Genomic DNA, 13,621 nt, shown 5'->3' with positions numbered 1-13,621 from the left:
GTTAATAAAGGAATGACAGAACATGAAAATCACCATTTTGAAATAATTAAATTAATTGTTCTAATCAACCATCATGAAGGGATGCTAAAAATCATCACATTAGGTCACACTAGGTGGCTCATGCCTGTAATCCCAGCACTTTGGGAGGTTGAGGTGGCCAGATCACCTGAGGTCAGGAGTTCAAGACCAGCCTGGCCAGCATGGTAAAATGTTGGCCTCTACAAAAAATACAAAAAAATTAGCCAGGCATGGTGGTGGGCACCTGTAATCTCAGCTACTTAGGAGGCTTAGGCAAGAGAACAACTTGAACCCAGGAGGCGGTGGCTGCAGTGAGCCGAGATCACATCACTGCACTCCAGCCTGGCAACAGAGTGACAGACACCATCTCCAAAAAAAGAGAAAAAGGAAATCATCATGTTAAATAAAGGCTGAGAAGACACTTAATATTTATTATCTTGATTAATTTTAGCTCACAGAAATAAGAAACCCAGACATGATGTGCCTCCTGGTATGAGACAAAAAATATGAGAACAAAGCACTGGTATTCTTGACTAAGATAGGAACTTGAATATATTTACAAAATTGTTATTTATCAGTTTACAAAAAATATCTGAATTAAGGAAGAAGTTAAAGATAATGACATTTATCAGCAAACTGTCATTATGTCAGATTATTTGATTATAATATTAAGAAGAAAATGGCAATGAAACAAGATTGGATATGTATGGCTGAATAAATTGTACAAGGGGTTCATTATACTACTCTAATTATGTGTATATTTCAAAATTTCCATTAAAAAAGAAAAAGCATGATACTTACCAATAAGATCACTTCGATCTAACAACAATTCTAGATCTTTATCACTAATGACCTTTTCTCTTGATCCTTTTATTTCCCTATAGAAAACAAAACATTCAAGTCCACGTGAATAACTCAACGCTACAAATTAAATCTTTCTAAAATTAAAAACTCACCTTTCATAATCTCTAGATTTTAATAATTCCATTAATTCCTTAGGATCTAGGAAATTCTTAGACAGATTTAATCCAGATTGACCACCTTTGAAATGATCTAAAAAAAAAAAATGAGAAATTAAAAACATTAAAATTCCTTTTAAAACTACAATACAGTATACTACAAAGCAATCACAATGGCTTGCATTAAGAAGAATGGGAAAAAACAAGTGCTGATAAGGAATAAAAGCAACTGAAACTCTCAGACTTTGCTGGGAGAAGTGGAAAATAGTTATGGCCACTTTTGAAAAGGTTGGTAGTTTCTAGTAATTAAATACGCACCCTCCTAAAGACGACCAAGAACCAAAAAAATGCATTATGTCTACAGAGACTTGTACAGGAACAGCTTATTCATAATAATCAGAATCTGGAAATAATTTAAATGCAGACCAACAGAAGAATGGAACAACAAACTATTCACCAATCAAAAAAAAAAAAATTCTAAAAGAAACAACATAGATGACTCTGAAAAAAATAAATTCAACAAAGTAGCTAAACAAGGAAAAAACTCATCAATTTGACAAAAATCAGAATACTGGATGCTTTCTAATGATGGTAATGGGAGTACAGGAATAACTGGAAAGGGTGAATAAAGAAAATTTCTTGGATGATGAAAATGTTACCTTGAACTGAATGACAGTTACCTGAGTATATACACCTGGTCAAAATTCACTAATCTGTACATTTAAGATCTGTGCATTTAACTATATGTATATAATACCTCAACTAAAAAATGTCAACATTTCAAAAAATGCCTTCAAAATTTTCTACTAAATTAATCTACCAAAAAAACTAAAAATAGGGCTGAGCACAGTGGTTCACACCTATAATCTCAACACTTAGAGAGGCTGAGGCAGGAAGATTGCTTGAGCCCAGGTATTCAAAAGCAACCTGGGTAAAACAGTGAAATAGTCTCTTAAAAAAAAAAAATTATGCTTTTTTTCCTCTCTAATTCCAATTATAATCTAAATGTTTCATCAAGTCAAATTAATTGTGTCTAAACCTTAATCCACTCTTTCCTCAAAACCCAGAAAAAGCATTTCCAAGTGGAAAATGAGCATAAATTGTTACTTCTGACATTACTTTTCACATTAATATTATCATGTTCTATTTTTCTAGGCTTTATGATTTACATAAATGATTTTCAATTTTTCTTCACGTAGCTATCAAGCCATTCATTCAAGCAAAATTTTATGTTGAATGGATAGAAGCAGAACTTCTCTAAGGAATCTCAGGGAACAAAACATAAAAACTCACCCCACCGCCTCAGAATTTTTTCTAGATTAAAAAGCATTATTGAGATCAATCTGGGTATAAGGAAAAGAAAAAGGGGAAAAGTGTCCCAAACTATGAAAAGGGCATTCTGCAGTGAAATATTCTGTAAAATACTGGATTCAAAAAATAAATTGATTTTAATAGCACTAAATACACTATTAATATTTTAATATTATATTTAATATATAGAAATTGCAAAAGATTTATCTTAAACCTTTTAGCAGACCGATGTCTTATCAGGAACAGGTAATTATCCTTGATCCCTTTTCTCTGCCCATCTGCTCTTCATCTGCATACACAGTAACATTCTTTCTTTTATGTCTATGGTAACTAGTTTAGGTTATTAGCAGCTCCAAATTCTCCACTGCTTATTTAAATCCTGTCATATCAGATTCTAACATTTTATAAAGAAAATAAAAACAAATTACAAAAATCCACAACACACAATGCACAATTTAAACAATAAAGTACTATATAAGTGTTATTTACTTTTATGGATGATCAACTTTTCCAGTTTCCTTTTAGCAGCTGCTCTTTCCACAATTTTTTGATCAATAGTATTTGCTGTAACAAGGCGATAAACAACAACTGGCTTTGTCTGACCAATTCTATGACATCTATCCTGGGCCTGGAGATCCGACTGGGGGTTCTTAAAGTTAAAAAGAAAAATAAAATTTAACAGCATTAGGTTAAAATTAACATAAACGCATAATGTGTGGATAAAACTAACATCAATGATCCAGTCAGGAACTTTTAAAAAGTGGTGTCTTAAACTTCCAGAGTGGCTTCATAGATAAAATTATCATTCCAGAGATCAACGGCAACCATAACAAAAAAGTTTAAATACTCAAAGAAACCATTTCAGGCTGGGCATGGTGACTCACTCCTATAATCTCAGCATTTTGGAAGGCCAAGGCAGGAAGATCATGTGAGGATCAAAGCTCAAGACCAGCCTGGGCAAAACAGTGAGACATGTCTCCCTAATTTTTACATTTTTTGTGGACATGGCAGCACACAGCCATAGACTCAGCTACTCAAGAGGATGAGGTGGCAGGATCACTTGAATCCAAAAGGTCAAGACTAGTAATCTGTGATGGTGCCACTGCAGTCAAGCCTGAGTGACAAGGTAAGACCCTGTCTCAAAAAAAAAAAAAAAAAAAAAAAAAGTCAAGTTTTTACACACAGAAAACTTTATGAAGAAATAACTCTTAACTGAAAATGGGTATCTTTTCAAAACAGATAAATACATTTGCAATGTGTACAATTAAAGATCAAAAATACAGAATGGCCAGGTGTGGTGGTTCACACCTATAATCCCAGCCCTTTGGGAGGCCAAGGTGGGTGGATCACCTGAGGTCAGGAGTTCGAGACTAGCCTGGCCAACATGGCAAAACCCCGTCTCTACTGAAAATACAAAAATTACACACACACACACACACACACACACACACACACACACACACACAAAATACACATGGTGGCACGCACCTACAGTCCCAGCTACTTGGGAAGCTGAGAAAGAGAATCACTTGAACCTGGGAGGTGAAGGTTGCAGTAAGCCAAGATCGTGCCACTGCACTCCAGCCTGGGCAACATAGCGACACTCTGTCTCAAAAAAAAAAAAAAATTCAAAATGGAAATACAATCAGTATATTGCTTCCAACTTACCCAATCACTATCATAAATGATAACTGTATCTGCTGCAGTCAGATTAATGCCCAGGCCACCAGCTCGTGTACTCACTAAGAAGATAAACACCTCTGGATCCGTGTTAAAGCTATGCATCTAAAAGTAAAAAGGATAAAAACACAACAAATTAAAAGAAACTAACCAACAAGACTGAAGGAGAAAAATGTTTTCGATTATAACTGTTAATGACTTAACCAAAGAAGGGCAAACAAATCATTCCGATCCATAAAACAATCATGTTAACTAACAAAACCTATGCTCATGTTACCTTTAGCGTCCAAGCACCTACATTACTAAAGAGACCTTAATTTTGTTAAAAACCATTTGTCACAACGTTGAAGAAAAGCTAGTATCAAAAAAAAGATGAAAAATTATTAGCTGGTGCCTAATACACGGGGTGAGTGGAAAGGGTGAATTGACTAGAGGAGGGCATAGGAAATTTTCTGGGCTGATGCTAACATTGTATATCTTAATAGGGGTTGGGGACAAATTGATATAAGGAAAGATTCAGCAAATGTATACATTATTTGCTTCATGAGGTATAAAATTTACCCTAAAAGATAAAATATGCTGAAGTCGTTACAAAAAAGGGTAGTATTACCTGTAATTTATTTAAAAATGCATCAAAAAAATGGGATGAAATGTTGAAAGGATACAGCCAGGCTATTACAGGAATGTGGTTTTTTTTGTTTGTTTGTTTGTTTTTTTGAGGCGGAGTTCCGCTCCTTACCCAGGCTGGAGTGCAATGGCGCGATCTCAGCTCACCGCAACCTCCATCTCCTGGGTTCAAGCAATTCTCCTGCCTCAGCCTCCCGAGTAGCTGGGACTACAGGCGTGCGCCACCATGCCCAGCTAATTTTTGTATTTTTAGTAGAGACGGGGTTTCACCATGTTGACCAGGATGGTCTCTTGACCTCGTGATCCACCCATCTCGGCCTCCCAAAGTGCTGGGATTATAGGCGTGAGCCACCGTGCCCGGCCCAGGAATGTGTTTTTAAAAAGGTACAGTCGGCCGGGTGCAGTGGCTCAAGCCTGTAATCCCAGCACTTTGGGAGGCCGACGTGGATGGATTACGAGGTCGAGAGATCGAGACCATCCTGGTCAACAAGGTGAAACCCCGTCTCTACTGAAAATATACAAAATATTGGCTGGGCATGGTGGCGCGTGGCTGTAATCCCAGCTACTCGGGAGGCTGAGGCAGGAGAATTGCTTGAACCCAGGAGGCGGAGGTTGCGGTGAGCCGAGATCGTGCCATTGCACTCCAGCCTGGGTAACAAGAGCGAAACTCTGTCTCAAAAAAAAAAAAAAAAAAAAAAAAAAAAAAGGTACAGTCAAGGCCACACACAGTGGCTCATGCTTGTAATCACAGCACTTTGGGAGGCAGAGGCAAGAGATCACCTGAGGTCAAGAGTTCGAGACTAGCCTGACCAATATGGTGAAACCCAGTCTCTTCTAAAAAATACAAAAATTAGCCAGGAGTGGTGGTATGCGCCTGTAATCCCAGCTACCTGAGAGGCTCAGGCAAGAAAATCGCTTGAACCTGGGAAGCAGAGGTTGCAGTGAGCCAAGATTGTGCCATTCCGCACTCCAGCCTAGGCGACGGAGCGAGACTCTTGTCTCAAAAAAAGGAGGGTACAGTCAAATGTTAGCAGCAGAACTGTAGGTGGATTTATAGTTGCTTACTGTACATTTTTTTTCAACTATGGCATATATTTGTTATTTTCATAACAGAAAGTTGGGGACAGGTCAAAAAGTTAGCCAAAAAATTTCCTGCTATCCCAATTTTCTTACAGTGATGGTTAAGTAGGATATTATTAATAAGATTGTGCCAGAAAATAAATAGATTTGAGAATCAAAACTTAAGATTTCTTAGTACTAAACCAAAATGTTTGTTTTTGATAAAACCACAGGGTTTCTGGTCATTTCTATCTTTTTAACAATTTGTGGGTCTATTTAGAATATTACTTCAGAAATCAAGATGGAAGTTATTAAAGAATAGTTTGGTACGAATGACATAAGCTTACATTTCTTTCTCTCTCTGAGTAAGACATGGACCCATCAAGCCTGCTAAAGTTGAAATTTCTAAGATGGCAGTAATCCATCAAAATGTCCAACATGCTTGTCATTTGTGAAAAAAGCAGCACCTGAAATTTAAACACATCTTAGTATCTATAATGATTATTTTTTTAAAAAAATGAACAATCTAAAATTCCAATCAAAAGTACCACCTTGTGACCTCTTTTTTTTAGTTCTGGCAGCATTCGATCCAAAATTAAGAATTTCCCAGAATTTATTACCAATTCTTCATCGATCTTAAAAATGAGCAAAGAAAGAAAAACAGAGAAAACTGTCATTTGCTTTGTCAAAACAAAAGCCATTTGAATAGTTCAATTTTCAACAGCAAGTCACATTAAAAAAAGTAAAAATTGATCTGTTATTCAATCTTTATAAATCAAAAGATAGTTATTTCTCAAAGAAAGACACACTCTAGAATGTAAAACCAGCATTTCACAAAAACAAAATTAAGTACAAATATAACTTTGCTCCTAACCTCAACATTCCTCTGTCAAAGTCATTGTGAAAGAGAACAATTAAGTTCAATCTTACTAAGTACCTATTCAGGTTTATTCTTTATAATTGAGTAATTTCCAACTAAACATACATGAAAACTGCTCTAGAACTCTTACCAGAAATTAAGAGAAAACACAGGAGCTGCTAAGTAATCTAAATATTGTGGATAAAGACTTTTTCACCATCTGCTGAAATTACCTCATCAGAGATCTACTTTCATTTGCACAGCAAAATTTTATCTTCTTTCTTACTCTAATAAAGATGTAGAGCAGTGGTTCTCAAATGGGGACAATTTTACCCTTCACCTATCCCCAGGGTGTATTTGTCAGGGGCAGCAAAATTTTTAGTTGTCACAACTGAGGTTAGTGGATACTACTGACATCTAGTGGGTAGAAGACAGGGATGCTGCTAAATGTTCTAAGTGCACAGGAAAAGAATTATCTGACCCAAAATGTCAATACTGCCAGGACTGGAAAAGTCTATTGTAAACTACTTTGAAACAAGGGTTATAGAGAGTCACTGAGAATTTATTTCTTTTAATATTATCCTAACTTTCTATCAGCTACCCAAGAAAGCAACTTCATTTATTTAATTTGAAAACCTCCAAATCAAAATTGGTTTTCTTTCATGGAGATCTGTCAATCATCAAGCAATGAGCAACCAGGCTGATTCTGATAAGCCAAATATTAATGATAGAAGAAATAGTAAAAAGACCACTCTCTCTAAAATACAGCAAGTAAATATGCAGAATACAAATCAATTACTTTACTAAATTTACAATTCTTAGCTGTTCACATGAAATAGGCTGAGGTAGGATTGCCTGAGAAACCAGGAATTTGAGACCAGCCTAAGAAACATAGCAAGACCCTGTCTCTATAAAAAAATTAAAAAATTTTTTAAACTAGTTGCTCATAGAAGGTCACCATTGTTGCTCATATAAAGTAACCATTATTCTAACCCTGATAAGGTTCTCTGAAATTTCAGGGAGAAGACTGTCTCAGCTTACTGAAGGATTACAATCTTCCTGACAAATAGCACCATACTTATTTCTAATAATGATAATCAAAACAAAATAACACTTTCTGCCAATATAAAAGCTATAGAAATCAAACAGTAAATTAATACTAAAGAGTACTCACCTTAAACTCTTGTGTTACAGGGTCTATAGGATACTCAATCAAATACGGATGATTACAACATTTACGAAGTAGCATCATTATATTCTGCAGCTTCAGATTAACTTCAGATTCTACAGGGATATTCACTTCCACAACAGCTCTACCAAAACAAATAATGCATATATATGAGATGCAAAAGATGACCACAGTTTAAAGAATACTTAAATTCATTTTCAAATTCACACCTTTCTCGGTCCACCTCTGGCTGTATTTGACTCATCAATTTTTCCAATTCATTAGGGAAATCATCTATTTTGCTGTAATTTATTGATTTTCTAGTTCGCCGTTTTGGTCGACCAGTAGGACTTAACTCAATTGTTTCTTTCTAAAAGGGAACGAATTAAAGGAAAGTCAGTTTATAAAGCTATTTATTTCCTTAGGGTCTAAATATAAACAAAATTTAAGGCATACTTTTATGTACAAAATGACTAGAAATTCAAATGCTGTAGGAGATTTGTTTAATTTTAACATGAATAACAACATGTGAAAGAGCAAGTGCCTTCGTATCTCAACAGAGAAAAACAAAGGGTATAAAAAACTACTTTGAACTTACACAAAGGATTTAATACCTTAAAAATGAAATATGGAAAACAGTGGGGTGAGGTGGCTCACGCCTGTAATTATAGCACTTTGGGAAACCGGGGCAGGTAGATCACGAGGTCAGGAGTTCAAGACCAGCCTGGCCAAGATGTTGAAACCCTGTCTCTACTAAAAATACAAAAAATTAGCTGGGCATAGTGGCGCCTGCCTGTAATCCCAGCTACTCAGGAGGCTGAGGCAAGAGAATCGCTTGAACGTGGGAGGCGGAGGTTGCAGTGAGCCAAGATTCGCCATTGCACTCCAGCCTGGGTGACAGAGTGAGACTCCATCTCAAAAAAAAAAAAAAAAAAAAGATGAAATATGGATCCAGAAATGTGCACTACAGAAGGTATTTCTTTAGACTGGTTTAACACTACATGGAAGTGTTCATTAACAGACAAGTACTATAAACTTGTAAATAAAAAGCTAGACCCTTCCTTTAATTTTAATATTAAAAAGGAGAAGAGAGTCTGATGGTCCCATTTTTTAAAAATGCATGATGATAAATATTTTTAAAAGAAAATATATAGGTCCATAGTGTATAATAAAAAAACTAGACAGTTAAATAAAACTTAAGGGTTTCCTTCAGTTACATAATAACATCCCACCTCTATGTCTTACAATATGGTGGGTAATGAATAATAACAATCACACTGATTATTAATCCTTTTGGTTATCAATAACCTTCTATAAGGAAACTACAAGTCGACTATCTCTAATGGAAAAATCAAAATGCTCCAATGAGCATTTCCTTTGAGTGTCATATCAGCACTCGAAAAGTTTCTAATTTTGGAGCAATTCAAATTTCGGATGCTCAATCTGTACATTTGGAGGTCAGCCTAGTTGCCAAGTCCTTACTACAGGGATTCTCAAATATCTGTGGGTTTGTTAAAAATGCTTTTCCAAGTTCATCCCCAGAAAGCATGACTAATCTGTAAAGAAATCTAAATTTTTAATAAGCATTCCAGATGACTGTAAAGCAATTAATACATAGATTATCACTTAAATTTTAGCAGGACTGTAGATACTAGGAAACAACTTTTGCCATTAGCCTTATACCTTATACCCCAGTTAGAAATTCACCCAGGTCGGCCGGGCACAGTGGCTGAAGCCTGCAATCCCAGCACTTTGGGAGGCCAAGGCGGATGGATCACGAGGTCAAGAAATCGAGACCATCCTGGTCAACGAGGTGAAACCCCGTCTCTACTAAAAAAAAAAAAAAATACAAAAAATTAGCTGGGCATGGTGGCGCATGCCTGTGATCCCAGCTACTCAGGAGGCTGAGGCAGGAGAATTGCCTGAACCGGGGAGGCAGAGGTTGCGGTGAGCCGAGATCGCGCCATTGCACTCCAGCCTGGGTAACGAGCGAAACTCCGCCTCAAAAAAAAAAAAAAAAAAAATTCACCCAGGTCCTGAAAACAAACAAGGGGCCATTAAAACTGGAATCTAGGCCGGGCGCGGTGGCTCAAGCCTGTAATCCCAGCACTTTGGGAGGCCGAGGCGGGTGGATCACAAGGTCGAGAGATCGAGACCAACCTGGTCAACATGGTGAAACCCCGTCTCTACTAAAAATACAAAAAATTAGCTGGGCATGGTGGCGCGTGCCTATAATCCCAGCTACTCAGGAGGCTGAGGCAGGAGAATTGCCTGAACCCAGGAGGCGGAGGTTGCGGTGAGCCGAGATCGTGCCATTGCACTCCAGCCTGGGTAACAAGAGCGAAACTCCGTCTCAAAAAAAAAAAAAAAAAAAAAAAAAAAAAAAAAACTGGAATCTAGGCCAGGTGCCAATTGCTAACACCTGTAATCCCTGTACTTTGTAAGGCCAAGGTGAGCAGACTGCTTGAGCCCAGGAGTCTGAGACCAACCTGGGCAACATGGCAAAACTCTAGTCTCTACAAAAAAAAAAAAAAAATACAAAACATTTAGCCACGCAGTAAAGGCTGCAGTGAGCAGTGATTGTGCCATTGCACTCCAGCCAGGGCAATAGAGCTAGATCTTGCCTCAAAAAAAAAAAAAAAGGAAAAAAAAAGAAATTTTATAATGTCAAGTTTCATTTACAGTACATTTCAAATCCATGCTATACCTCACTGGATCCAAACATGTTTGCAATTGTACGGTTCACAATGGCTGTATAAAAGATCTCTTGTTTCTTTGAAAGTGGCGCATAAACAACTACTTCTCGTTTAGGAGGAACCTCAAGAGCAACATCAGACTTTAGTCTTCTCAATAAGAAAGGTGTTAAAATCTAAAATTAAAACACAAACAGAAAAATATGAGTATTAAACATTCTTATTTTTTCAGGAAATACTGTCCCCACATACTCATTTACCTTATCTTTTGACTTCCTATACAAATACTATTAAATCTCAAGGCCGGGTGTGGTGGCTCACACCTGTAATCCCAGCACTTTGGGAGGCCGAGGCGGGTGGATCACAAGGTCAAGAGATCGAGACCATCCTGGTCAACATGGTGAAACCCTGTCTCTACTAAAAATACAAAAAAATTAGCTGGGCATGGTGGCGCATGCCTGTCATCCCAGCTACTCAGGAGGCTGAGGCAGGAGAATTGCCTGAACCCAGGAGGCAGAGGTTGCGGTGAGCCGAGATTGCGCCACTGCACTCCAGCCTGGGTAACAAGAGTGAAACTCCTTCTCAAAAAAAAATCTCAAAAGGTAAAATTAAAGTATCTTTTTAAAATTCTCCCAGATCAGACCACCAAATGATAAACTCCCAGTATTTGTCCACAGCATTTCAGAATTTACTCTTCTTTTAAAAACTCTAAGAATCTATCTCAAATAAGTTTAAAAGTAAAAATATAAAGGTAGTATTTGTATTTCTTCGGGCTCATTTTTAGTTATAGTCCGCCACTTTTAGAAAGGGGTTTTATCAGCACCATCCAAAAGGGAAAAAAATAAAAAGAAATACAAATTTTGAATTTTTTTTAAAATAATGAGTACAAAAAAATAGAAATAATGAGTAAGACCTAGTATTTAGTAACACAACAAGGTTGACTACAGTCAATAATTTAACTTTTACATTTTAAAATATCAAGAGAGTATAACAAACATCTCAATTCAGGAATATCATCCTTTTTAATCTCTGCAACACACTGTAAAGGACTTCTAACCTCAAAATTGGTATGAAGCTTGAGTAGTATTTTCATATGGATGTATGTTATATACAAATCCTTTCTGGAGGGCAATTTGCTTTCAAAAGAGCTCTCATCTCTAAACTCTGACATATATCTTAGAATTCTTTTCTAAGGAAAAAGCCAGAAATGGCAAAGATGTAGTTTTAAGTATATATACTTTTAACCTTGTTTATATTGTAGAAAAGTTCGAAAAGAGGAAGAGCTCATTAATTATAGAACAGGACAATGGGATAATAAGCAGCCATTAAAAACCACTGATTTAAATCTACAAGTAGTAAAAGGAAAATAATTTTCTAATAATTGTTCAAAAGACTATCTTAAGGTGCAATTTTATTTTTAAAACTTTTCTTCATAAAATACAGAAAAAACACACGTGTTATACAAAGCGAAAAGGGTCATATAACACAACATAATCATTCCATACACTGCTAGAAGTATTTGAAGAGGAAGTGGTTTTTACTTTTCACTTCTCTACTGCTTCACATTTTTCTCATGAGCAAGTATAATATTTAATGTCAGAAAAAAACTGTAAAGGCTTTGAATAAAATTGCTAAACCACAACTGAGTTTTTCAGGCTTACATGACTAGATGACCTTTGAAAGATAATGTTTCTTTAAATTAAAGATAGGTAGGATGGGGTAGGAACTACAGGAAACAATAAAAATAGATTAGACAGCTGCCATGCAAGGATGTAAATTGTAAGTATTATTGGCAAACACTGAATAAAAACCATGTTTTTGTTTTTTGGTTGACAAACGTTATCAGTAACCATTAGGGGTAAAATGAGTACACTATCTGAAAAGGACCAAACTTAAGTAAGCACTTGAGTTTTGTCATAAAACCATGTAACCTCTCGGAGAAGAAAGGACAAATAAGTCATTTAAATGTAGGAGGACTTTCGTTTTTCAAATCTCTACTACAAAGAGACAGGTGATCTCCAGAGTTCCTTTTATACTCTATGGAGCTTACAGTAAACAGAATAAGAAAACATGGAAAACCTGGTGCAGCATATGCAATACATTCTGCTCCCTTTCTTTAGCAATAATATCTTCAGCAGTTTCAGAAAGACTGGTGATGTCAAACCAAGACTCAAAGCTGAAAGAGAAAAATGTTAAAGTTAACCAATCACATAAATTCAATTATGTCAACATGATACATGATTTATCATTTACACTAATAATCTGTGATACTGAAACGTGGTATTTTTGCACCTTATCTTTAGGTTATAATGAAAAATAACACATTCAAACAACAAAGATAAAGTGATTGTATTTTTTGAACCAACAATCAAGAACTGTGAGCTTAAAGGGAACACTTTTCTGATTTATAGATTAACAATCGTACAGTAGTATAAACATCAAATAAGATTAAAGTACACATTTATAATTTTACAATTACAAAAGTAGAACTGTCTCTGAAAAACAAAGTCATATGATTTTTCTCAATCAGTATGTATGGCCCACTACAATAAATGTTTTAAAATTCAACATTCAACATACAATACACGTAACTCGACAATAATATTATACATGCTTATTCCTTCCCAATGTTAAAAATGTATATATTTTAATGAGCAATTATATATGAGCATGCAGATTAATAACATATAATGGATAACATTATAACCGATTGTGGAAAATACTAGTAACATTTATGCAGTAGACTAGATGTTCCCAAACTTGGATCACCAAAGCATGTTCAAAAAATTCAGATTCTCAACTCCCACCTTGATACTGTAACTCAGAATGTCTGCACAGGACCTGGAAGTCTTGTCCTTCAATAAAAGTGCCAAGAGTCACAATAAGGTAGCCCGGCTCAAGCCACCATTTGGTAACCAGATTTGAAATAAATTCCCAAAATTAAAAATTATTTTTCCACATCCAATTAGCTTACTTCCTTCATTGATGACAAGTATAAATTACATTTTTTTGTCCAGGTTATTATATTTCCGTTGTATTCAGTTTTAAATTATGTTAACATGATCTCCTCCTCCATTCTGAAGCTACTAATTGCTTTCTGAAAACTATTTTTATTTCTGGTTTTATTATATAAGCTAAGATTCAAACATAGTTTCCGGAATTGAAACACTATATTGACATTGGGAGATCTTTGTTTTAACTTCAGTTCTGGTGCTAACTATTTAGTCTTATCTTGTAACAATTTTAC

The 13,621-nt window shown here is 35.8% G+C and overlaps 1 protein-coding gene across 4 annotated transcripts in view; it reads right to left on the bottom strand.

Annotated features, from left to right (window-relative positions):
• The window catches only part of HELLS (helicase, lymphoid specific), a 61,538-nt gene that overhangs the window by 16,586 nt on the left and 31,331 nt on the right, over positions 1-13,621 (bottom strand). For 2 of the 4 annotated variants that reach the window (XM_039465355.2, XM_074382606.1), the window contains exons 12-21: positions 12,454-12,550; positions 10,389-10,550; positions 7,912-8,051; positions 7,688-7,826; positions 6,206-6,289; positions 6,002-6,121; positions 3,957-4,073; positions 2,778-2,937; positions 975-1,071; positions 820-896 (exon numbers count right to left, since the gene is read on the bottom strand). In XM_039465355.2, the coding sequence (XP_039321289.1) occupies positions 820-896; positions 975-1,071; positions 2,778-2,937; positions 3,957-4,073; positions 6,002-6,121; positions 6,206-6,289; positions 7,688-7,826; positions 7,912-8,051; positions 10,389-10,550; positions 12,454-12,550 (1,193 nt within the window). Of the gene's footprint in view, positions 1-819; positions 897-974; positions 1,072-2,777; positions 2,938-3,956; positions 4,074-6,001; positions 6,122-6,205; positions 6,290-7,687; positions 7,827-7,911; positions 8,052-10,388; positions 10,551-11,431; positions 11,564-12,453; positions 12,551-13,621 lie in introns of all 4 variants that reach the window. The other 2 variants (XM_074382608.1, XM_074382607.1) reach the window with 2 other exon arrangements.

This window comes from Saimiri boliviensis, chromosome 12 (genome assembly GCF_048565385.1).
Source record: "Saimiri boliviensis isolate mSaiBol1 chromosome 12, mSaiBol1.pri, whole genome shotgun sequence".
Taxonomy (NCBI): domain Eukaryota; kingdom Metazoa; phylum Chordata; class Mammalia; order Primates; family Cebidae; genus Saimiri; species Saimiri boliviensis.
Note: the sequence above shows the minus strand (reverse complement) of the source record. Positions and strands in the feature narration are given on the sequence as shown.